At 41.9% G+C, this 27,210-nt stretch overlaps 2 protein-coding genes across 2 annotated transcripts in view; one reads left to right on the top strand and one right to left on the bottom strand.

Annotated features, from left to right (window-relative positions):
- Nucleotides 1-451, bottom strand: part of LOC145406615 (regucalcin-like) — an 80,158-nt gene extending 79,707 nt beyond the window's left edge. The window contains exon 1 of the mRNA XM_080277694.1: nucleotides 360-451. Coding sequence (XP_080133820.1) covers nucleotides 360-437 — 78 coding nt within the window. The 5' untranslated portion in view covers nucleotides 438-451. The remainder of the gene's footprint in view (nucleotides 1-359) is intronic.
- Nucleotides 452-24,494: 24,043 nt separating this feature from the next.
- On the top strand, nucleotides 24,495-25,064 carry LOC145406604 (uncharacterized). Its single transcript, XM_080277683.1, has one exon. It carries the CDS (start codon nucleotides 24,495-24,497, stop codon nucleotides 25,062-25,064), a length of 570 nt encoding a protein of 189 aa, XP_080133809.1.
- Nucleotides 25,065-27,210: the final 2,146 nt, after the last annotated feature.

Raw genomic sequence — 27,210 nt, 5'->3', positions numbered from 1 at the left:
CTCTCTGGGATACTCGTATTTCCACTGAAGCTAAGTACAATTTTCTGGCAGCAACAACAATACAATACCAGTTAATATGAACTGATAATTCCAATTAATGTGAACCGATAATTCGGAAACTGCCTGCCTCATTTTCTTTCTCTTTAATCTACCTATGAAAGCTAAAGGTAGATCTAACCTTAACAACTAGTTTAACTAGGTAAATAAGCAGCGATTGAAAATATATTGAATTGGAAGAAAATTGCGAGATTATTGAAGATTTTAATTCAGAATATATTGTTGCAGGCGGTGTGCATTGCTGCAGCTCAATTCATATTCATTGGTTGTTGCTCACTTAAAGCTAATGAATACTTGTTTACCTGTAGGTCCTCCATCCAGTGTGGCCCTTCCCCCAGCTTCAGGTAGGGAATGGGAAGTTGCGTCACCACTTCACACATAACGCCTGCTTCTTCTTGCTTAAAAAAAAAAAAAAAAAAAAAAAAAAAAGTCTCAGTTAATGTGTTTAATAAGATGGCGAACTTTGTATCCTAATCTTACTATCTCAGCACGATTAAAGAGATGGGAAACTGTTTCACATCCACCTCACATACGCCATTTGACTGTCGATCCCTTCAAGATCATATAAACTAGATGTAAACGTTTCGCTGACCTTGATGTGCCCCAGACCTTTGAAGTACTGCTTTTTAAAAAGTCGCCCCCTTGACTAGCCCTTTATCCTTCCACGGTCTCGTAAAAATTAGCTTAAAACTGTTTTTGATATTTTAACACACAGACACACGTGGGTCGAATTATGATCTTGCCTTTTGCACTTGATTTTCGACTGATTGTTCTTAAAATTGACTCCCTTCATTCTTGCCTTACCAACAATCCCTTCTCCATGTTTGGTCCAAATCGGATCAAGACTGTTTAAGCTGAATTTGCCATGTGACTTTTACCATTGACTTGTTCAAAACAATATGACTCCCTTGTTTAGCCCTAAACATTTCCACCAAGATTAGTTAATTCGTATCAGTACTGAGTTATACTGTTAACACACACACACACACACACACACACACACACACACACACACACACACACACACACACACTCCAACTATCGTCCAATTGCTTTAACGTCCTGTATTTCAAAAGTTGTCGAGTCAATTCTTAATAGAAAAATTTTAAGGCATCTTTCCTATCACAACCTTCTTTCCGATCGTCAGTATGGGTTCCGTCAGGGACGCTCCACTGGCGATCTTCTCACCTACTTTTCAGACTCCTGGTCATCCTCCTTTCGGGACTTTGGCGAAAGCTTTGCCATTGCACTTGACATCTCAAAGGCTTTCGATAGAGTCTGGCATAAATCTTTAATTTCCAAACTGCCCTCCTACGGTTTCTATCCTTCTATCTGTGCCTTCATCGCTAGCTTCCTTTCTGGTCGTTCTATAACCGCTGTTGTAGACGGCCATCGTTCTTCTCCTAGATCTATCAACAGTGGTGTTCCTCAGGGCTCTGTCCTATCACCAACTCTCTTCCTTTTATTCATCAATGATCTTCTAAACTGTGCATCTAACCCTATCCACTCATACGCTGATGACTCCACCCTTCACCTTTCCATTCGGTTCCCGCAACGCCCATCTCAACAGTTACTTCAACAAACAAGGGATGAGGCTATGGCACACCTAATGTCTGACTTGGCTCGTATCTCTGACTGGGGTAAAAATAATATGGTTGTCTTTAATGCATCTAAGACTCAGTTCTTACACCTATCAACCCGACAAAATCTTCCACAGGTATACCCACTAATGTTTAATAATATTCAGCTTAATCCTGCATCATCCTTGAACATGCTTGGGGTTTCATTTACTCGGAACTTATCTTGGCAAGATCATATTCTCTTGTAAAATCTGCTTCCAAGAGATTGAGTGTGCTAAGCCAACTCCGCTCTTTCTTTACCCCCGCACAATTGTTGACTCTATACAGGGGTTTTATCCGCCCCTGTGTGGAGTACAACTCTCATGTGTGGGAAGGCTCCCCACATACAGCTCTTCTCAATAGGGTGAAGTCAAAGGCTTTTCGTCTCATTAACTCTCCTCCTCTTACTGACTCCCTTCAACCTCTGTCTCTTCGCCTCACTGTTGCAGCTTTATCTCTTTTCTATCGCTACTTTAATGGTCACTGCTCCTCTGAACTGTCTGCTTGCATTCCTCCACCTCTACGACGGGCGCGTAGCACCCGTCTGGCAGCAAACTCTCATACTTTTTCTGTCCAACTCTCTAATGCAAGAGTTAACCGTTACTCCCAGTCTTTCATTTATGCAACAGGTCAGCTCTGGAACTGTCTCCTTCTGTCTGTATTTCCTGCTGGCTATGATCTCCAGTCTTTCAAACGCAGTATGTCCAGGCATCTCAAAATGATCGGATCTTGAATTTGGCTCTCTCTTGTATTTTGTTTTTCTCTTGGAGGGAACTGTTACTACGGGCTCATGGCCTTTGGTTCCTTCTTCCTCGCATAAACGCACACACACACACACACACACACACACACACACACACACACACACACACACACACACACATTGGACTTTCTTTTTGTATTTTCCTTATTTGTTTTGTCTTACTTGGCAACACGGTTTACCCCGCCTCAATCACCACCTACAGAAAAAATAAATGATTAATGACTCGACTGCAGATGGAACATTAAGGCATTCATTTAACTAATTCTCATTCTTCTCCTAGAATAGAAATGGCGGTAATATATATATATATATATATATATATAATATATATATATATATATATATATATATATATACGGAACTGGGGTTCACTTACTAAATGAATATTAAATCAGGACTGCATGTAAGTCAACCAGCCTTTGTCATGAGATCGGAATTAGTCTACTTGGTTACTACTCACTTGATGTAGTGCTGCCTGCTTCTTCCTTCACCTTTATTACTGTATTTCTATTTGCCTTCCTGCCTTCCTACTTCTCCCTTTGCTTCCTTTCACTTCTCATTACTCTTTTTTTTTTTTTTTTTTTCCACTTCAGGTGGTTCTACACGAGTGACGAGTTTAGTGGTTCCCTGTAACCCAGGAAATCATTTGCTATGCTGGATGGTGACCATATAACCAGACAACGGGATGATGTGGAGCCTGCAATGATGCCCTTATTAACTGGGTGGAGAGACCTAAATGCGGCGTCCGCCCAGGAACCAGCCAAACCGCCACTCTGTGCCTCGCTGCAGCGAAATGTTTATCGCAAGGCAACATCGGTTTACTGCACAAGCTGGCTCTGTAGGGGCGGTTGTTTACCCGCATTTGATAGGTCAGTTTGGCCAGACAGATACTATACTTGTTACTCAAACTTGACTTAAAACTGCCGTCTCTTCATCTGAAAAACAGAGGCTTTTAATAACGGATTAACATCAAATTATGATGCTAGCCAAGAATAAATGCTATGAAGATGATGTAGGACCATATCATTGTCATATGTTGCCACTGATCTATGTGCAATATGCTGCAAAGGAACGAAAATGCAGGTCGTTAAGCTGAAAGAACTTTAATCTCCAGTCTTACTTTAGATCGTACTGTAAGTGACATAGGAGGTTGCAAAGAACATCTTCTGCATAGTGCACTTTAGCCTTGTCATATATAGTTGGTATAGTGTTAAAATATCGACATAGTTTGCACCGATACACACACACAAAAAAAAAAAAAAAAAAAAAAGAGAGGATATTGAGATGTAATGTGCGAAATAAGTTACTAACGATGAAGTGTTAAGAAAGTTCTAAAGCCACTTAGAATACCATCATTCATTCCATTTACATTAATGTTCGGCTTTCTTCCTTCCATGTGGAGGCATGGGAGAATGAGACTGACAAGGAGAGTGTGAGTGAGGTGGATGGAGTGAGGGGAAAGTGGAGACCGTGGGTGAGGTAGAGGAACGGATTGGAGATGTATTAGAGTGAGGGTGGGATGAGATGGAGCAGGGGAGCCTCACTGAGGGGGACATGGTGGCATGGAGGTGATTCGTTTGTGGCCACCCTACCGGAATTAATGAGTCTCTGTACATAACAGAGAGATAAACAGATAAACAGAAAGTGATATAAATATAGGCAGATTGCGAAGTCTTTTTTCTTCGTTCTTGTAATTTCTTGCTATATTCGGATTGCTTTATTTGGCTTGGAAGACACTTTTCATACTAACGGAGATATAGACCGCATTAACTGACCACTTATGAGTTTGGGGCTACAAGGAAGTTCAAAATACAGTATAGACACTGATAATTTTCGTAGCATTTGCCACGATAAGACTTTTAAACAGAAAAGAATATCTTGAGAAAAGTCTTGATACAGTATCTGGTACTTGATGAACATTGGTAATCTTTAGTTTAGCCGTAAATAAATACATAAAGTACAATTTCGGACACAGTTCATCTTAAACCGATGATAGTGAAATTGCTGTTTTCAGTATTTACATCTAAATCAAAAGCGTAATATTGTTCAGCAAGTGTCTAACACTGTGTCAGAAGTATTTTCAGAAGTCTAGCATTTATATTACAATATCCGCGTAGATATTTTGTTCTTCCTTGTGGCCGAAAACACGCAAGTGGTCAGTTAAAACCCCCCTTTATTATGCGAGTTTAGTGCGAGTGTTGGTGCTGGATGAGGATGCCTTCATGTGGTGGCACAAATAGGACCTGGCTGCCACACATGAAACACATCCACAATCTCACTCTTGACAATCTTGTGTACACATACACAATCTTTCCCTCACTCATAGCCTAGGTACTCATACATACGTACTGTTACTAACACTAGAACCTGAAACACTCACAGTATGTTGTTGGTGCTATCTGGTAAGTAGGTTGTACTAGGCTGTGGCATTTAATGAATAAGGTTTACCTCCGTTGGTAATATTGCCCGTGTTTGGGATTAGTAACAGACGTTTCTCTTGATAACTGTAAGGAAACACGCTGTTAGATTAATTGAGGCGTCTAGAACCAAAGGGGCATCGGCGCCAAAATGTACTTTTGAGTTATGACGCTTTAAAGTTGTGTTTATGGCAACGTTATAACCAGAAGGCAATAAACAAACCTTTTATACATCAAAATGATCATCAGCGCCAATGCTCTGCATGTAAAGCCAAAAAAATAAAAAAAAATAAAAATAACCGTAACTACAAAATAGGCAATAAACCAAACCCCCAATTTATAAGTGGGCATAATAACATATTGTAGGGATTTAAAAACATAGCAGAAAAAACATCTCTATCTATCTATCTATAGCCCGACGCCCTAATCCCGCAAAGGGTGGCCGCAGACAAAACGCCTCCAAGTCACTGTCACCCACCATTTGACTCCCCTCCCCCCAACTCACCCCCCCCTCCCTCATATACCTCTCAACTCCATCCCTCCACCTCATCCTCGGTCTACCCCTCCCTCTCCCTCCTTCCACCTCACCTACATACACCCTCTTAGTCAGTCTTTCATTCTCCATCCTCTCCACATGTCCAAACCACCTCAGTGTATTTCTCCTAATCTTTTCAACCACATCCACATCTACCCCACAACGTTCCTTCACTTCTTCATTCGTCAACCTGTCCCTCCACGTCACTCCACATGCTCCTCTCAAGTAACTCATTTCCACTGCTCTCACTCTTGACTTGTTCCCCTCTTGCAAGGTCCACGCCTCGCTTCCATACGTCAGGGTAGGGATCACAATACCATCATGCAGTGACTTCTTAACTTCCATACTCACCTCCCTATTTCTCATCACTGCTTTCAGTGTACCAACAACATCAACGAATGTATTAATGTACAAAACTTTATTAACTGAAGATTCCAGTTCACTTAATATTAATAAACGAATAATTATTACTGTAATTTCACGTTTTTGACAACTAAAACTGAAATCAATGCAGTTATTATTTTTCCTCTACCATAATACATTGAAATAATAACACTAAAAAAAAAGTAGTGTAGTGCTTATGTAAATTAAGAAGGGGTAGTGGGGGGTTAAATGGTGGGGTCGTCATCTAGGAGATAGACATCCAACTCTGCCTCCTCGGTGCCACGCCCCCTCCCGCTGTGTCCCCTCACCACTCTCTTTTCCTCTTCCTTTCTACCTTTTTCCACTTCTCCACACTTCTGACACTTACGAGAGGTTATAGGCACCACCTCCTCATTCTAACTATGTGATGAACTCATCTTGTCACCCCCCCTTCAACCCCAATAACGACAGCTCATCTTGTCACCAATAATCCACGATAAATGGGGTAAAAATCCAATACGTAATAATTATACACTTCAGTGAACACGGGAGGGAACCCTCACTGGCACACCGGGCGGGCCACACGCTTGCTGATTGGCTGCTCTGGGGGAGTGGCAGAGAGTGAGAATGCTGATTGGTTTGGGCTGTGTGGCTTAGATGCCTACCTGCTCTGATTTGTTTGCCCGGCAGCATGGACAAACCCACGTGACTTTGAGCCCCTCTACCACTGTCCAGAAGGCCGAATCTTGTATGGCAACCAGTGCTGTCACTGAGAAGAGGGTTAAGCCTGTTGTCTCCCCTACCTAACTCAAAACCAGTATATTGGTGGGGATGCCCCTTCGGCTCTAGACGCCTCAATTGCTATTATGCAGACATCAGCTTCCTATTTATCTATTGTCAGACGCTTTAATCCCATAAGAGGTGGCCACAAACAAATCGCCTCCATGTCGCCCTGTCCCCCGCCATTTCACTGCCGTGCTCCCAGTTTACACCCCCTTCTCTCATATACCTCTCCATCCCCCCATCTCTTCCTTGGCCTCCTCCTATCTCTCCCCCCCTACACCTCACATACACTCTCCTCGTCAGTCTTTCGCTCTCCATCCTCTCCATATGGCCAAACCGCCTCAGTGTGTTTCTCCTAACTCTTCCTCACATCCACATCGACACCACAACGCTCCTTCACTTCCTTATTTGTTAGTCTGTCTCTCGGTGTGACTCCACATGCTCCTTACAAATAACACAAATCCACTGCTTTCAAGCTTGACATAATCCTGGTATTTATTATAGTATACTAGAAACTCTTCCCAGCCGTCAGTGTTCGAAGTTGCATTGTAATCATTATTATATCGAAAAAGCAGTCTCGGCAACCTATGACTAACCAGCTTACCAAATGTTGGTTAAGGGAAAAAATTGAGAATCCAGGCATATCCGAAATATTTAGCTGGTGTAAAGGTATAATTTGTCAGCTGCGGCACACTGTGGATCTAACGTTTTGTGTATATATCCTGGGGCATCAAAATTATTGTAGAATGGATACCTAAACACCAACAGTAGGAACCTTTGCCCACCCTGCCTCACCAGTCCTCCGCTACACACACACACACACACACACACACACACGTCCTTGAACCCAAGAACACTCCTAATAATAATCATAAATCATCACCATCAGAGGCCCATGTCACTTCTCAACTCGTGATAAAGGTAATTCCAACTAGTGCGATGCTGTAAATCATACCATGTCTGAGGGTAAAGATGAATACGCTGAGCCTGTTAGTGTAACACGATGCATTATGTCAAGAATAACAATCCTAGTGAGCATTGTTAGAGGCCATGCTTATATAATAAGTGTAATGACATCATGTTAACAGTCATTACCCATGTAACTCTGACAATCAGAATGTGTCAGGATAAGATCCACAATCTTAACTCGTAACTCAAAGAAAGCATTAACTATGATGGTGCATTTACCCAGCCCTCCATTCATGTTACTACAACCACTTTGCCACAGGTCAGCCGTTACCAACCCAACACCCACATTTTATCCTCAAGCAATTTACTCACTGGCTACCAAAGCCATTTCATAAGACGTAGCTGCAATTGCTTCATTTTAGCAAAACCAATCTTAAAGGCGAGGAAGTGATTCCATCATTTGTGAGGCATTTGTTGTGTTCTCATTTGGACAAGGATGGCAGCTGTTCCCTTGGAGAGACTCTGTTTATCTATCTACTGCCAGACGCCTTAATCCCGTAAGGGGTGGCCACAAACAAATCGCCTCCATGTCATCCTGTCCCCCGCCATTTTACTGCTCTGCTCCCAGCTCACACCCTCCTCTCTCATACCTCTCCACTCCATCTCATCCTTGGCTTCCCCCTCCTTACCCCCCCTCCACCTCACTCATACACTCTCCTCGTCAGTCTCTCACTCTCCATCCTCTCCACATGGCCAAACCACCTCAGTGTGTTTCTCCTAACGCTTCCTATCACATCCACATCAACACCACAACGCTCCTTCACTTTCTCATTTCTCAGTCTGTCTCTCCATGTGACTCCACATGCTCCTTTCAAGTAACTCATTTCCACTGCTCTCACTCCTGACTTGTGTCCTTCCACAAAGTTCCAAGTGTCACATCCGTACGTTAGAGTTGGTATCACAATACTGTCATGCAGCGAGTTTTTTACGTCCATGCTCACTTCCCTGTTTCTTTTCACTGCTTTCAAAGAACCAGCAGCCTTTCTTCCTTGTTGTACCCTTTCAAGCACTTCACCCTCCAAACTTCCATCCTTACTCATCACATTACGAAAGTACTTAAATGCACTCACATTTTCCATTTCCTCCTCCTCCATCCTTACTGTACATTCAGTGACTTCATTTCTCTCGAAGACCATAACTTTACTCTTCCCTACATTCACCTTTCGATCCGTTTCTTACTTAGTCTCTCAAACTCTTTCACCAAGTATTGCTTTTTCGATATAATAATAATTACAATGCCACTGTTAATACCGACTGCTCGGAAGAGTTTCCAGTATACTATAATACGGAAGAGTTTCCAGTATACTAAAATAAATTTCTGGATGATGTCTACATAATATCAATTAATCTTATAGTTTATTTCTCTACATTTATTAACCCCATGGCTACCAGAGTACCCGTGAGAGCGATTTTACTGAAAGGGTGCTAGGCGTACCGCCCTCCGCCTGTCGGCTCATAGTCGCGAAATTCATAGATCCCTACCCCGGGATTCCCTTCTAGAATAAATTTTGAAAATGTCCAGGTCCGTCCCATACTGGGGACACGGGGCGCAAAGGGGTTAAGAGACGCGTATGTTAACTAATCCCAGACACAGTCAGGATTATCAACAGAGGTAAACCTTCATTCATAAAATGCCACAGCCTACTATAACCTCAACATCTGATAGCACCAGCAATATATTGAGTGCTTCAGGTTTGAGTGTCCGCAATAGTACACAGACGCACACGTGTACACATACTCTCCACGCGAGCTGGTTTAAACTGGTTTGACTGCCGGCCTGCAGCGCCAGAGTAGAAATATACACTATCTATCTATATACCTAGGCTGCTTCCCCCAAGGAAAGGGAGGTAACCGAGACAGGACAACACACTCCCCATTTACACACAAACACAAATAGGAATTGTCGTGTCCACTCTTTCCGGCGGACTTTAATTCCCCATTCTTTTCTTCTCGTGGGATCTCTAGGAAACCTGTACAGTATCTTACCCATACCTGTGCGGTTGGAACATCGCCAGGCTGCACAGTACACCATCTCGTGGTCAAATATAGGTATATAGCAAGTGATACGGCCATAGAAAGTGCAGCGTCCATCTTTACCTCCGTGCTTTCTTATGGCAGTCAGGGAACTGAGGAGGTGAGCCTGTGAGGTGACAGGTGAGGATGCAATATGGCGCCCATATGTCACGTGACCGGTTCTCGGCCAATCACAGGTGGCCGCGCGAGGTGACGTCAAAAACAGAGTTGGCCAAACTTTTCCTGTTGATTGGCGCTGCCTACATCCCCCCCAACCCTCTCTCTCTCTCTCTCTCTCTCTCTCTCTCAAAATACGCACCCAAATCGCAATAAAATCATTCAAGAGTGGCTGAAAGTGTTACTTTATATTATATTGTGAATGACTGGTGAAGTACAGGTAATTTAGTGTTCTTTTTTTTTTCTTTTTTTTCGATAAGTGAAGTCTTGCTAAACGCATTTGCTAGGGAACATTTTCGCTTTTACTAACTCTGGAGCTGTGCTGTGAAATGACCCATAAATGACATTATATCAATGCATTTTATAAAAATAAGTGATAGCAAAATTCTTTCATGAAGTTTTATAAAGTATTTATTGATTTTCCTCACAGCACTACTGTTTCGCTAAAGTCTAGCATAAACACTATGGCATATCGCAATAAAATCAAACGAGACTGGCTAGAAGTTTTATTTATTTATTTATTTATTTATTGCGATGGCATAACGCGGCAGTAACTACTTTGTACGAAAAAAAAAAAAAAAATCTTGTGGTTTGGTAGCGATTTCCGCCTCACTGGGCTGTTTCCCGCGTCAGACGGGCAAAACACACATAGTTTCCTCTCAAATCGTTGTCCAGACTGGGAGTACCTACGGACATGGAGTTAGTTGCAATTGAAAGGAAATGGATTTAAGTTAGTCTAACAAAAAATTTAGTTATTAAGTGGGTTAAAACACGTGCTGTAAAAACAATTTTTTTCCTTTGTATCGGCACTGAGCAAATAGGTTGTCGTCACGGCCGCTGCAGCCACAGGTATAATTTGCCTTTTTCGAATAATGAAATCACTTGATTCAAACATGTATTTTATGTTTAAAATGAAGTAAAATAATGCTAACTTAATCAAGTGTTTTAAAGAGGTAAGTAATGCACAGTATGTGGTGCAATGGAGCCCTGTTTAGTGATACTGGGTGTTCAGGTGTAACGGTGTAGTGATGAGAGTGGTGTGGTGTAAGAACAGTGTGTGTTGGTGTTGTGGCAGGTGATGGATGGTTCCGGATTGTTGTGGTGGTTATGACGAGGTAAAGGCACCTTGACTCACTGGGGCATATTGGCTTAACATAGCTATCAATGGTATAATATGACTATATGATCGTGATGGAATTTCTGTGAGGGTTGAGTGAGTAGCTGTAGCTTGTAATTTTTTAAAGCTTGAACTTAGCACTGTTGTATTAAATTTATTCTAAAATTACAAGTATTAATACTGTACTTAAAACTAATGTATTTAAAATTAGAATCTTATGCTTACACTTCATTGATTAGTACTGTAATTAAATTCCATTGGTTGTTAATGTATTAAAATTAACTTTTTATTATTCTGGTAATCATATCGTCGAATCATATATTATCTGCTGTATACCGAAATGCGAAACAATAATTTAATATATAAAATAGAGTAGATGTGCAGCTTCTTCGTGGGTATTCAAAACAAACATGGAAATTGTACACCCAATCCTATGCTATGTATGCCGATTTTACTTTTGTGTGTGTGTGTGTGTCCGACTCTGGGCATAGGCTTCACAGCCTGCTATCAAGGCCCAGCAGTCCTCCTACATACCATATACCTCTACATGTCACCACTTCGGCGCTAACACCCACCGTCCATATTGAATACATGCTAGGGCTGTCTCATACAGGACTGGTGTATTGGTCTTAGCGGGGGTATTTTTACGACATGTCGGCGGATCTTCTGATAGATCAGTTAAGCCTGAGTTAATGAAATTCAAATCCTTAAACTGTTCCCTGCCTCAGCCGGGATTCGAACCTGGGTCCGTTAGGACTGCAGGCCACCTCTCTACCTTAATTCCATGTGCTCACATTTCTCCTATTTCTTACGGTTTTTTTTTTTTTTTTTTTTTTTGGGGGGGGGAGTCTGACCTCTCCAAGAAGCAATAGGGGGTATCACACTCTCCAAATATCGCATTTTGGATGAGACTCCATTGTACAACATGTAGTGAGATATCAAATCCATAACTGCCCTTGTTTCACTATTTTTGAGAATTCTTAATTAGGTGTTTGGCCTGACCCTCCTACAAATCATGGATGGAAACTTTATATATTGCAAAACCTGAGGAGTAACCAGACGAAGCCACCTGGGAAGTTTCATTCAAGTCTTTCTCTTATATCTGATTTTTTTTTTTTTTTTTTAACAAGCTGACCACTCTAGGAATCATGGGTGGGGGGATTCCTGCTCCCCATATATCAATGTGCAGTTTCTTCTTGTGCATTTAGAAAAAAAGAAAAAGACGGAAACTGTACACTTAATCCTGCAGTATGTACGCCATTTTCATTGATATCCATTTGATGACTTGAGGGCTGACTCCCCCTATAGTCACCGTAAGATCAACTTCTCCAAATATTGCATTACCAACAGGAGTCCATTGTACAACATGTACTACGATATCAGAGTCATATCCGCCCTCCTATCCATATTTCTGAGAATTTTCAATTAGGTAAGGGGGACCCATCCCCCTAGAAGTGGAAGACCTTTGGATTAACCAGAGAACCTCACCTGGGAAGCTTCCCGTCCGATAAGCGAAGTTAAGCAACGTTGGGTCTGGTTAGTACTTGGATGGGTGACCGCCTGGGAACACCAGATGCTGTTGGCATAACTCCCTACGTGTCAAGTGGGGTTGGTGGAGGATTAGTGCCCCTCCCTGTAAAACAATTAACTCTAAGCCCTTGGCCACCCCGTTTGGGATACATGGCGTCTGGCAATGGATGGATGGATCATTATTAGCCCAACTGTATGGTGGGTGAGGTGAGTGACTGAAAATTTATACAGTAGGCCCCGGGTCGAGTCCCATAATTGTCATAACCTTTATCCCTCTGGGGGTAGGGGGGTTTCAAGAATACTCCCCCAGTATCCCTGCTTGTCGTACGAGGCGACTAAAAGGGTTGGTGGTGGGTTAGTGCCCCACCCCGTAAAAAGAACTAACTAAAAAAGCAAATAAAGCGCCTCGGACCCGGACGGACCATACGTTGACGACTAAGGAACGGACAAAGGACATTCTGAGAGTAGGAACGTGGAATGTGAGAGGAGTGAATGATGAAGTGAAAGAGAGAGATTGTCCAGGTGCTTGAGGATGCAAAAGTGGATATATGTGGATTGACTGAAACTAAATGGAAAGGTGAAAGGATGAGAGAATGGGAATACGGTGTAGGTATATGTGCGGGAGTCAGTGAGAATGAGAGGGCAAGAGAGGAGTATGTCTGATGATAAGCAAAAGTGGAAGGAGAATATAAGAGAGTATGGAACAGTGGGTGCAAGGATTGTATGGGTGAGGATGAAAGTAGGTATACAAGCATGGGCGATTGTATGTGTATGCTCCAACAGAGGATCGAGTGGCAAGAGTGAAAGATGAGTTTTGGGCGAAAGTAGAAGCATGTATGGACAAGTTTGAGGAGGCGAGAGAGTGCTGTTGATTGGAGACATGAATGGCAAAGTCAGGAATGTACGAGTGGATGGAGTGGTTGGTCAGTGGGGTGTGCCAGCGGAGAGTAGATGGGAATGGTAGTGCTTTGGTGGACATCTGTGCTGGTAAGGGGTTGGCAATAGCCAACACCTACTTTCGCCATAAGATGATCCACCGGTATACATGGAGAGTAATAAGGAGGATGGATGGTGAACTTGTTGAACGAAAGGCAATGATAGACTACGTGTTTGTGGATGAGCGAATGAGAAGACAAGTGTTGGATGTAAGGGTGTGGAGAGGGTGGGGGAATGGAGTCTCGGACCATCACTTAGTGATGGCCAAGATAGAGCTGCAAAGAAAGTGGTTGAGGAGGCGAAGGGGAAGACAGGAGGAAGCAGCTCCTGTGAGAAGAGTGGAGAAATTGCAAGATAGTGAGAAGAGGACAGAGTATAAGAGCATAGTGGAAGAAAGATTGGGAAGGTATGAGCTAGAGCAGATGGAAGGGGTGGAAGACGTATGTAAGATATTCACGGAAGAGATAAGCGCAGCGTGTGAGGTGGTTTGTGGAGTGAGGAGGAGATGCAAGGGTGTGCAAGGGACAGCATGGTGGAATGATGAGGTGAAACGAGCTGTGGAACAAAAGAAGAAGGCATATGGTGAATGGTTGGCGAGTAGAGGTAGGGGAGAAGATGAGAGAGAGAAGAGAGGTATATGTGAGCAGGAGAAGGGAGGTTAAGAGACTGGTGAAGGAGAGTAAGAAGAAAGTGGATGAAGAGTTTGGGAGGAATCTGAGTGTGAAATGGAGGGAGAGTAAGAAATTGTTTTGGAAGGAGGTAAAGAAAGTAAGGCAGTGTGAAAGGGGAAATAGTAGGGGAGTGAAAGATAGGAATAATAGATTGTTGGTGGAGAAGAGAGAGAAATTGAGGAGATGGAAGGAGCACTTTGAGGATTTGTTGAAGGTAGAGAGTGAGAGCAGTGTGAGTATAAGTGGTTGGGGAATGGCTGGGAGAAGAAGAGATGAGAGGAGGAGGAGGAAGAGATCAGTAGGTCGGAAGTAGTGGAAGCGATGAAGAAGATTAAGCTGGGAAAGGCCCCAGGAATTGATGGAGTGTGTGGTGAAATGCTTAGGTATGGGGGTGAGATTGTTGTGGAGTGGATATGGAAGTTGTGTAGAATTGGCTTGGGAAGAGGAAGGGTTCCAGAGGACTGGAAATCAGGTATAATTGTTCCTCTGTACAAAGGGGAGAGAGAAGTATGTGGTAACCATAGGGGTATTTGCCTTCTTAGTGTGACTGGTAAAATATATGGTAGAATACTCATTGATAGGGTTAGGCATATGACAGAGGAGCTAGTTGGAGAGAAGAACAAGGGGGATTTAGGAAGGGAAAAGGGTGTGTAGATCAGATATTTGTTCTTAAGATTGTTTAGTGGAGAAGTATCTAGAGAAGAGAAGGAAAGTGTACGCTGCCTTCATGGACTTGGAGAAAGCTTATGACAGAATAGATAGGAAAGGTATGTGGAAGGTATTAAGAATATATGGAGTGGAGGGGAAATTGTTGAGTGCTGTGAAGAGTATGTACGAGGGAGCTAGGGCTACGGTGCGAGTGGATGGAGAGCTGAGTGAGTTCTTTGATCTCAATGTGGGACTGAAACAGGGGTGTGTAATGTCTCCATGGCTGTTTAATATATATATGGATGGGGTCATAAAGGAGGTACAAGGTAGGGCAGTGGATGTCGGGGTGGCCCTAATGAATGAGGGTGAGATTTGAAAGCTTCCGGTGTTGCTGTTTGCTGATGATACAGTATTGTTGAGTGAAGATGAATGGGAGTTGCAAGGTTTGGTGAATGAATTTGGGACAGTGTGTAGGAGGAGGAAGCTGAAAGTTAATGTAAACAAAAGTAAAGTTATGGTGTTTGAGAGGAATGAAGTCACAGAGTGTGCAGTGAGGTTGGATGGTGAGGATATGGAGAATGTGAGTGCATTCAAGTACTTGGGTAGTGTGATGAGTAAGGATGGAACTTTGGGGGATGAAGTACGTGAAAGGGTACAGCAGGGAAGGAAGGTTGTTGGCACACTGAAAGCAGTGATGAGAAATAGGGAGGTGAGTATGGAAGTTAAGAAGTCACTGCATGATGGTATTGTGATCCCTACCCTGACGTATGGAAGCGAGGCGTGGACCTTGCAAGAGGGGAACAAGTCAAGAGTGAGAGCAGTGGAAATGAGTTACTTGAGAGGAGCATGTGGAGTGACATGGAGGGACAGGTTGACGAATGAAGAAGTGAAGGAACGTTGTGGGGTAGATGTGGATGTGGTTGAAAAGATTAGGAGAAATACACTGAGGTGGTTTGGACATGTGGAGAGGATGGAGAATGAAAGACTGACTAAGAGGGTGTATGTAGGTGAGGTGGAGGGAGGGAGAGGGAGGGGTAGACCGAGGATGAGGTGGAGGGATGGAGTTGAGAGGTATATGAGGGAGGGGGGGGTGAGTTGGGGGGAGGGGAGTCAAATGGTGTGTGACAGAGTGACTTGGAGGCGTTTTGTCTGCGGCCACCCTTTGCGGGATTAGGGCGTCGGGCTATAGATAGATAGATAGATAGATAGGGACTGATTATCCCCTAAGAACTGAGGGTTCATGCTCTCCAAATATCACATTATGGATGAGGTCGAGGACGAGACGGATGGATGGAGTGAAGTATTTTGAGAGAAGGGGATGTGAGCTTGGAAGAGGGCAGTGAAATGGAGGGGGACAAGGCTACTTGGAGGCGATTTGTTTGTGGCCACCCCTTGCGGAATTAAGGCGTCTGGCAATAGATAGATAGGACGATTCTATTGTACAAGATGTACTTAATTATCTAAGCCATATCTGCCCTCCGTCCGCTATTTGTCTCCTTTATAAATTTTTGGAGGGGCTGACCTCCCTAAAACTATTGGAGGAAAATGTTATTTACCTAGTGGAAGAAAGTATCAAGCAACCAGATGAACTGACCTGAGATGTTTATTTGAAACCTATCGGCTCTTATCCCCTATTTCTATTCATTTTTTTTTTTTAGGGGGGGGAGGGGGCTGACCTCCCAGGAATCATCAAGGAAATCACGCTCCCCAAATATCGCTTTACGGATGAGAGCATTGCACAACATAAATAATCCAGGATCTGACTATGGTTCTGTAGGAAAGTTTGAGTAGTGAGAATTTTTGTTCATAAATGTTTAGTATGTGTCTTAGTAAGGATTTGTGACTTGGGTGGACATCCGTCATCAAGTAGGTTTACCGGCTATGACGTCATCAGTAATGGCGGCTGCTCGATCACGAAACCTGTCTTATCTCTGTTAATATTTTTACTATTTGCTTGGAAATTGGGTCAGTGTGTTGTTATTAGCATGTAGAAGGTAAATAAGAAGGCATTTATAACACATTCTGTCTTGAACATTTTTTTTTACTTTTATATATATGTAATGCATCAGTTCTTCTCAATATTGTACATAAAGTGATATCATATGATTATACAAAAATAATATCTACAAATAGTGATTGTTTTACAGACATGTGCATATATGTTATCAAAAAGGGTTTTCCAAGTTGTATCAGACCTCTTTTTAATTATACAAAAAATAATATTACAAATAGTGATTGTTTTACAGACATGTGTATATGTTATCAAAAAAGGTTTTTGCAAGTGGTCTCAGGCCCCTTTACAATTATACAAAAAATGATATTTACAAAATAGTGATTATTTTACAGACATGTGCATATGCTATCAAAAAGGGTTTTTGCAAGTTGTATCAGACCCTTTTACACTCCTACACTTGCAAAAGGAGCAACAGGTAACTTCATTTTCCCTGCAAATACATGAGCATTTGGCACATTTTACACAGCTACATGCCCCAATAAAGTCACTGGGATATTTCTGTAAATTGGTTTGTGGTACCAAGCCATTTTCTTCTACTTCAAAACCGAATTCACAAGGATCTAAGTAAGCAAACATGTTTCCAATGCAGTGATGTTGAAGATATGTATAAAAATATGACCTCAACAAGTGTCCCTTGGCACTTCTGCTTGTGGGTGGCAAGTCTTCAATGCCTGTGTCTTTTCCATGATGGTACAGCCACAATCTGAGTTCATCTAAAGATTTGCAAGGTGATCCTTTTCGTAATAACTGTACTAAGTATTCTTCTCCAGACTGGAGGCTTTTGGCTACATCTTCTGGATCATGAGACACTCCAAAATTTTCCAAATATGTTCTTGTTGCAATATTAAGAGCTGCTTTCTTGGTCCCAACCTTACTTGTGTAATCTGATCCAGATAATGCATGGATGGCGGGAAGCAGAGAGCATAAGTCTCGACCCATGTTTTTATGAATAACATGAACAGGCAAAAGCCTTGTGGAATCGCCAACTCCAGTACGCACCCACATTTCTCGTACACCAAGTTGATGAAGAGAAGGCCAGTGAAACAAAGCTAATACCATTACATCAGTATCAGCACTAACAAGAACAATTTTTGTAAAGCCATGTTGGGATGCATGTTTTGCATGAATCATCATTCTAAAGTCAGCTTCCTCAACTGACAAACAGTTTATCTCTGGATGCTTTACTTGCCTACCATTTTGCACTGATATACAGTTAAATGTTATTTCCTCTTCTTCATTATTGGAAAAAGCACTAAATGTGTGGTTAGTAGCACATGGTGTCTGAGTCAAAGAAGATATTAGTGTATTGGCGGTGAACTCTTGTAGCATCAGCTTGTTTCTCGATGATCCCCCAAAACTGTTAAGTTGGATAGGCAATGGCACCTCTTCAGAAATGTGACTAATATCAATAACAATTCCTGTACTCTGCCTTTGTACTCTCTCAGGTTGTTTTGGTGACAGCTTGTGATAACTGTCAAAAACATAATCGACTCTGCCACAGTCCTTTGTGATGCCTTGAACATATGAAGAGAAAGCAGAAGCTGCTCCACCAAAGGTTTTCTTTTCACTTGTCATAACTTTTCGTAAGGAATTCATGACATCCACAACGTAGCAAGTCTCCTCATCAGACTGGAACAATTGATCATTGTTGGTGCTGCAATAAGAGGTTTCCAGCTCTTTTAACAATGCACTTGTTTGTGTTTTTTGAAGTAGCCCTTGTTCATCAAATAGTGAGCAGCTATCAGATAGATCAAATCGGAACAGCTCCTGCATGTCATATCCACGAGCTTGAGCTATTTGTATCATACGGTGAGCTGAAGTTGTTGACTTCTTTTTCACAGATGTCTGTTTGAGACCTGTACTTCGTGTTTTGTTGCTATCAAATGCTGGTAGCATGACTTTGTGGATTGTACTTGAGATCCTCGTTGTTTTATCTTCATACCTTGCTTTGCGCTGTGTAGAATACAAATCATCTCCAGTGTGAAAAGCATTCAAAATCTGTTTCTTAGTCTCTTGTGAAACCAGTTCTTTTGTGATAAGATTGTGCAATGGATTAGGAATCATATCAAATGGGTTACCTTTTTGCAAGACATATCTGAACATTGTGTTGACTTTCATCTCTAAACTCTGGGTTTGTGTCTTAGACCACTCGTGGTGGATATTCAAACCTTCAACCAAGGAAATGGAGTCTGTAAATTCTCGAAAGAGATTGGATATCATAAGACGTTCATGATGTGTAATCTCCCATTCTGCTACAAACTGTTTCTGTTTGGTAGACCCAATGATGCCAGATGAGCTCTTTAGAGATCTATTAATGGTTTGTTCTAATGCCATATCTGCAGCAACAGCCGTAAATTTATGTTGATACCGTTTCACAACATGCTTTCCCTTCATGAACATTTCGTGCACCTCTGGGGCTGTCTGGGGCAGTCTCCTCATGTCTTCTAGATATAAGGAAGACCATCTCTGATAGTTAATGCAATCAAACACTGCAAATAGTGGTTGAAGTTTCTGCATTGTATCCAGATGTAGTTCCCAGAGACCTTGTCTGTCAGAACGGATCAAATTTCTTAGAAGCTGGAGCAGTCTCAGAAAATTATCCCAGTACAAAAATTGTTCTGATGTTTGTCTACCAGTGTGAACAAATTTCTCAAAGTCTTTCTTTATCACTTTGAAGCTTTAAAAGAGACTTTTTGTGACAGTATTGTTTATAACATGCATTGCTCATGTGGTAGGAAAACACCGCTGTCTCACTTAATGACTTTAAACGATTGGTAACAATGTCATTTCGTACTTTTGCAGCTGCCCTGATTTTCTTTCTCCCATTTTCAGTACTTAACACACTAATATCACTTTTATTACATATGATGCAAGAATTTTCATTTGGTTTAAAGTCTGAAACATTGTCTTTTGATACTCTGGACAATTTTATACAATCCATGACATCATTTCATTTCAGCAACCTGTAAACAGAAATGAAATATTATAAATTAATATGAAAATATTAGAATTAATACGCTTAAATAAATTTATTTAAGATGTATTTGTAAAGATCATCACTTATACATCTCCTTTTAACTTCCCAAAGGTTAACTTTGTGGAAATAAAAAAAAATTTAAGCAAATAGTAAAAATATTAACAGAGATAAGACAGGTTTCGTGATCGAGCAGCCGCCATTACTGATGACGTCATAGCCGGTAAACCTACTTGATGACGGATGTCCACCCAAGTCACAAATCCTTACTAAGACACATACTAAACATTTATGAACAAAAATTCTCACTACTCAAACTTTCCTACAGAACCATAGTCAGATACAGGACTAATACTAAGACATCAAAGCCATGTCTGCCATCCTTTCCCTACTTGACAATTTTTAATTTGGCTTGGCAGCTGATCCTCAAAAAAATTATGGGATGATTGTATATGGTGGAAAACTTTTCTAGGAACTCGACAGACTCCTCTGGGAAGTTTAATTCAAATCCATGAAATATCCAAGGGGGAGTTAAAACACACACACACACACACACACACACACACACACACACACACACACACACACACACATAGCCTGAATACAGTACAGCGGTATAGGATGGAGTGGTGAAATTATACAATCCTACTTCGTATTTTTGATAACTGAGCATAGTCAGTGTCTTCTTTATGATATGTTTACATTAATGTCATCTATGGTGTGTGTGTGATTCCCCACCAAATGTTATTGTTTACAATGCTTCTGTAAAACATGGCCTTGGTGGTGGAGTGTATGTAAATGCTTTTTGTACTGAGAGTGGCAATTCTGGAGATTTACTGCTTCATCGGGCGTTTATAGACTTTATAACTGGGCGGTACGTATGCAGATGATCACTGAGTATAATGTTTGTGTATCGTAAATAAGTGTTGTCAGTATGAAGCTAGCGCTCTGAGAATTGTGGTGTGAACAACATGTATATGACAGGCTTTCCATGTCTGTCTATCTGTCTGTCTATTGCCAGACGCCTTAATCCCGTAAGGAGTGGCCACAAACAAATCGTCTCTTTGTCACCCGGTACCCCGCCATTTCACCGCCCTGCTCCCAGCTCACACACCCCTCTCTCATATATCTGTCCACTCTATCCCTCCATCTCACCCTTGGCCTCCCCCTCCCTCTCCCCCCTTCCATCTCATTAGCATACACTCTCCTTGTTAGTCTCCCGCTCTCCATCCTCTCCATATGGCCAAACCACCACAGTTACTCGTATTTCTCCTAACGCTTCCTATCGCATCCACATCCACGGCACAATCCACCTTCACTTCCTCATTTGTGAGTTTGTCTCTTCATGTAACCCCAATTGCTTCTTTCAAATAACTAATTTCCACTGCTGTCACTCTTGACTTGTGTCCTTCGAACAAGGTCCAGGCTTCACTTCCATCCGTTAGAGTTGGTATCACAATACTATCATGCAGCGTCTTTTTTACGTCCATGCTCACTTCTCTAGTTCTTATCACTGCTTTCAAAGAACCAGCAACCTTTCTTCCTTGTTGTACCCTTTCAAGCACTTCACCCTCCAAATTCCTCCCATACTCATCATACTATCCAAATACTTAAATTTACTCACAGTTTCCCTTTTCTCATCATATATCCTCATTGTACATTCAGTGATTTCATTTCTCTCGAAGACCATAATTTTACACTTCCCTCCATTCACCTTTCGATTCCGTTTCTTACACCCTCTTCCAGATTCATTTACTAAGCCCTGAAGTTCCCATTCGTGTTCACTTAACAGTTCATCTGCAAAGAACTGAACAAGGAGTTTCCAAACACTGCCCTCTCTCAAAAAAACCGCTCCAACATCCACTGTCCTACCTTGTATCTCTTTTAAAACTCAATCTATGTACAGAATGAAACTCCATGGAGATGTGACACATCAGTAGTTCAATCCAACATTCAAAGAGAAAAATTCACCCAAATCGCTATCCACATGCACTGCATAATTCTTAATATTTTCCACATTCCTTGTCTGTCCACCCTGTCATATGTTTTCTTCAAATCCATGAATGCTGCACACTTTTTCACACAACAATACATACTCCTTTTGTCCTTTCATTCACACCTACTCCTGCACATATGCCCTGCCCATAGTCCCACTCTCTCGCCCTCTCACTTCTCCATTGAGTCTCAACTATTTCACATAACTCCACTTTTGCACCCTCATGCACCTGGACAATCTCTCTCTCTCTTTCACCTCATCATTCTCACCCCTTACAATCCATGTCGCAATCCGAACCGTGTCCTTTGCTCGGTCCTTAGTCGTCACCTGTTGGTCAGTCCTGATCCGAGGCTTCTTGTATGTATTTTTAGTTAGTTGTTTTCCTGGGAGGGGTACAATCCCTCCGCCATCCCACTTGTCACATAAGGAGCTACTATTACTAATTTCCCCACCACCACCACCACCACCATCACCACCACCACCACCACCATCACTACTGTTACTATTACTACTACTACTACTACTACTACTAACCCCTTCAATCCAATTATTTCTTACATTTTATTCTTGCTGGTTAGAGACGATTTTGTTCAACTTAGGACAACCTCAGATAAATAGTGATTGTAGGTGCAACCCCAAGCTCACTCGAGCATGAACCCCGTGGGCTGCAGGCTGAAGCTGCAACCCCCCCCCCCCTGCAGTCCACCATCCTCCGTTCAGTGGATAGGAAGGGAATTGAAGGATGATTGTATAACCGGGTGGTGGAGCAGCTCGGTTATATCAGTGCCACCACATGAAGGCATCCCTCTACAGCCCTAACCTCTAGTAATGAAGGGCTTTTTGATCGAAATAACTCCACCATTGGAAATTTTCTTCTGAGCTGAATAATTCTCTTGGAAACTGTAAAAAAAAAAATGATAGCATGAAATAAGTCACATGATAGTACGTAGTCAAAGGTAATATCGTATGCTTGATATAATGTCTGGATAAAGAATGACTGGTAGCAGTAGCAGTGGTAGTTGTAGCCACCACCACCACAACTATTACTCCTACTACTACAACTATTGAAACTGAGCTCAGTGGACTGCAGGCTGAAGTTGTCCTCATCCTGCAGTAAGGCTTCCGCCGTTTGGGGGCAAGGGAGGAACTTGAGAAACACCTCTATCATGTAGCCGAGTTGCAACAATTTTTAAGTGAAATTACTGTGCTCAGGCGGTGCGTGTATCCTCTTTGCTTGCCTTTCTGTGACTGAGGTGCAGTGGCGGCGGCACGGTGGCGGCACGGTCCAGCAGCTTCTACCACGGGGAGGCCGTTCTTATCGCGTAGTGATACTATGACTTTCTGAGCTGTGAGCGAATAATTTCATGTTGGTGATTTTCTTTGTATTGCACATCGATAAAAGCTGCTTCTAAGTTTTCACGAAACTGTCAACCCTGCACATATTCGTCACTTCACTGATCTCGCAAGAAGCAAAATAAACATACAGATGTAAAGAAAGGCAAACGGTAAACTGTATATTGACGGCAGGAAAACATGCATAAACATCATGGTAGGATACAGCAGTAAAGTGTGACGCCAGTAACTCTCTAGTGAATCATGGCAACTACGAGGCGAACTGGGAGTCCAAAAAAAGAAAACCCTTCAATCCCGTGACACGGAAAATGAAGTACACCTAATCATGGAGAAAACGACCGGCTTTGAAATTTTACAGGAGAGAGAGAGAGAGAGAGAGAGAGAGAGAGAAAGAGAGAGAGACTGCATCACATCTGATATAAGTGACCTTGAGCATCGCTGAGGCGTTTGACTGAGAGATGATCAGGAAGTCAAACGTCTTGGGGCCGTGTTCTAAAGTCCTTTCACCACAAGAAGTCCGTTCAGAGTGGGGCCCACCTGGTGAATCACCTCTAGCGATTCTGCCAAATCAACCGTAGTACATGCCTCTCTCTCTCTTATTTCCCATCTATGTGCTATTTGAAATTGTTTTTTATATTCTGTATATAGTAAAGGAAGCTATATAGTACATTGAGTATCACTTTTTAGAATTATAACAACGATTTGAATGAATTCTATGACACGTGGCAGCTTTTTTCCCATGTTGCCACGCCGAGGTCGGCGAGGGACCCAGGGTCACTCCCTGTCTAGCCACCACCCAGGATGGAAGGTCCCACAACTCCCACCCGCTCCCGCTTGAGAGTGCTGCATAGCAGGGAAAAGGAGTTGATATACAACGTTAACAAGTATTTCTCAAAAGAAAAGGCTTGTAATGGATTTATAATCCCGCCTTCAAAAGCATCTGCTCGCACTGCGAAAGCCACCAACGTTTCCGAGAAAACAGTTCAACGACTTTGCTCGAAACGGACACTGACGTCACCAGAACGGCCTATGTTTTTATCACCATGGAAGAGAAAAGTGCTGCACCTGTTACGAGTCTTGACGATTTTGATAGATGTGCAATAAGAAGAATAGTCTTGGGATTTTATGAAAGGCATGAAATCCCAACTCTGCAAAGAATTAAAGAAGACCTTAAGGCAAAAATATCCTTCAGTGGCGGCATAACCTCCCTTCACAAGACTCTGCAGGAGATTGGCTTCAAATATGCCAAGGTTAATGGCCGCAAATTCCTTATGGAGAGGAATGATGTTGTGGCTGCTCGCACAATGTTTTTGCGAGAAATAAAGCAAGTAAGACAGTCCTCCCATAATATCGTGTATCTGGACGAGACTTGGGTGAACCAAAATTACACGGTTGGAAAATGTTGGACAGGCACCATATCACCACAAGCCACTGGAGTACGACAGCCAACAGGAAAAGGAAGTCGTCTGATCATTCTTCATGCTGGAACGAAAAATGGCTTTGTAGACAACGCCGAGTTAGTGTTCCAAGCCAAAAACGACGGGGATTACCATAACCAGATGAACTCAACACTTTTTGAGGAATGGTTCAGGAATCAGTTGCTTCCAAATATTTCACCAAACTCGGTAATCGTGATGGATAACGCTTCCTATCATTCTGTCAAGCTTGAAAAAATTCCTACTTCAACATGCAGAAAATCGGACTTACAGGACTGGCTGATAAAGAAGGGAGTGCAGCCCCAAGATAACTTACCTAAAGCAGAGCTGCATGAGCTTGCCAAGAAGTTGGATATCACCACAACCTACGTAATCGACAAGATTGCAGAAGAAGCAGGGCATCGGGTTTTGAGATTACCACCAAACCACTGTCAATATAACCCGATTGAGCTCATTTGGGCTCAGGTGAAGACTCATATAGCCAAGAAGAACACCTTTAAAATGGCTAATCTTAAAGTTCTTGTCAAAAAGGCTCTGAGTCTTATCACACCACAAAGTTGGATGGAAGTAGTGGGACATGCCGAACAAGTACAAGATGAACATGCACAACAAGACATAGCAGCTGAACATTTCGTAGAGTCATTCGTTGTCAATATAACAGAAAGTTCTGATGATGAAGAAGATTATGATTAAAGATCAGAGAGAGGATTAGGCCTACAGGGGAAACCTCTTAAAAATAAAACGCGTCTAGACTTTTACCTCATAGGCGGTGTGGAAAAAATGTTGAAAATAAATGATAAATATATATATATATATATATATATATATATCTATATTATATATTTATATATTAATATAGTTATATATATATATATATATATATAGAGAGAGAGAGAGAGAGAGAGAGAGAGAGAGAGAGAGAGAAGGAGAGAGAAACAGGTGGGATGGGGGTAGGTAGGGAGACAGAGTGATAATCCGATAATTGGTGGTCAAATTGGCAACATCGCACTCGGGGAAATTCCAACTTCTGCCACACCCTGAAAGGGCTTCTTGCTGCGAGAGGAGTATAGTCGTTTTTTTTTTTTCATCTGACAGAACTGAACCACTTTCATGAATATCATACATAGCCGTCGTCGTGTTAGGAATGAAGCTCCTCGGTTGCTAGTCATAGCAAGCCTCAAATCTGACTACACCAGGGCTGAACTGAGTTAGTAATATTTGACAAGTAAGAACAAACGCACTATAGGATCTTTTTCTTCAATCTTTATTTCTCCATAGGACACCCTATCGTTGTCTTATGCACCTTGCTCCATTTATAGAGCTGCTCTTGCACTATGATGGATGATTTGTTGTGAGTTGCCGGTTCTCCTCAGTAACGTTATTAATGTCTCAGTGCCACACACCTAGCCCACACCGACAGACTGAACCATCCTACAGTGCTGGATGGTAACCATATAACCAACAAACGTGTTCCCAACGTGTCAGCAAGTGGGTTGGTGGTGGTTTAGTGCCCCTTCCCATAAAACAATTAACTCAAACACAAACGGCCACCCCTTACGGGATTATGGCGTCTGGCCATAGATAGATTGTTGTTGTTATTATTATTATTATTTTTATTATTATTATCATTATTATTATTAACTTTATTATTATTATTAATATTACAACATGTAAAATCACCGCATTTTCAGCAAAAAAATAACCATTGCACAACAGGCAGTTGGTAACCACGGGACTATAACGAAAAGAGTGAAGGTGTAAACAAGCATTAAACTTTTTACAACTTTAACTAAAGCATGTGTTGTTGATGACATAATACATCTGATCATTCTGCATTACTGCTGACGACACTCATAAGTACGGGATGCATGCTAATAACAAGCAACACAGCTATGGTGTTCAGTTAATGACAGTTAAAGTTGGTGGTCTGCTTATAATTTCGTTCCTTCAGTTTTAATAATCAAGTCTCAAGTTCTTTCATCTCTCTCTCTCTCTCTCTCCACAGGGGTACCCTACGCCGACGAGCTACTCTACCTATTCCCCGGGCGTCCCTCGGCAGCACCTCCTGTACCCTCTCAGCCTCAAGATCTGGTCACTGCTGAAGACCTAGAAGTTAGGGACATCATCACTAAACTGTGGACCAACTTTGCCGCTGCTGGGTGAGTGAGTGACAGTTAAGGAGATTTAAAGAAACTGTGAGATAGTATGAGATATATTTTTAATATATGTATTGTTAACCTCTTTACACTGGTAGGTTTGTTCCAGTAACATGGAGGAAGCAAAAAGGTGTATTATGTAAAATAAATCGCCGTGAAAGAGGAACTACGAAGCCTCCTATGTCACCTACAATACGGCCTTACTCACTGGTCCCATTTTCTTGGGGTCAGGAATCTTAGTATAGTTGGATTGGTTTTTATTTGACGGAACTTGACCACTCCCACAACGTCAGTACTAAGTCATGGTTGCATAAAATTCAATGACATTTATTTATGAGACAAAAATGTCTCCTTGGTCACTGATCAAATTAACCTTCCAGTCTGACAACACTTAGTATTTAACCAAGCTTAAAGGGGTTAATGATCTTTGTCGTGGTAGAGTAATTCACAACTCATATAACATTTCAACCTCAAAGATTAGCTAACACCATTTTCATCATAAAACGTTCACAAAGTATCTTTGTTTACACAGTTATTTTGCCCACGATAATCAGTCCTGATCAGTCCTGACCAGAAAGTCAAATATTGATTTTCACTTATTTTCGCGTTTCACCAGTTCCGAGAATTTCGAGCCGTCGCGTCATGTGCAATCACCAGAAATTTTGTCTGATATTTTTTTTACA

Source organism: Coenobita brevimanus, chromosome 8 (genome assembly GCF_032717465.1).
Source record: "Coenobita brevimanus isolate Jiangsu-jjx chromosome 8, ASM3271746v2, whole genome shotgun sequence".
NCBI classification, from domain to species: domain Eukaryota; kingdom Metazoa; phylum Arthropoda; class Malacostraca; order Decapoda; family Coenobitidae; genus Coenobita; species Coenobita brevimanus.
This window is presented reverse-complemented; position numbering and strand designations above follow the sequence as displayed.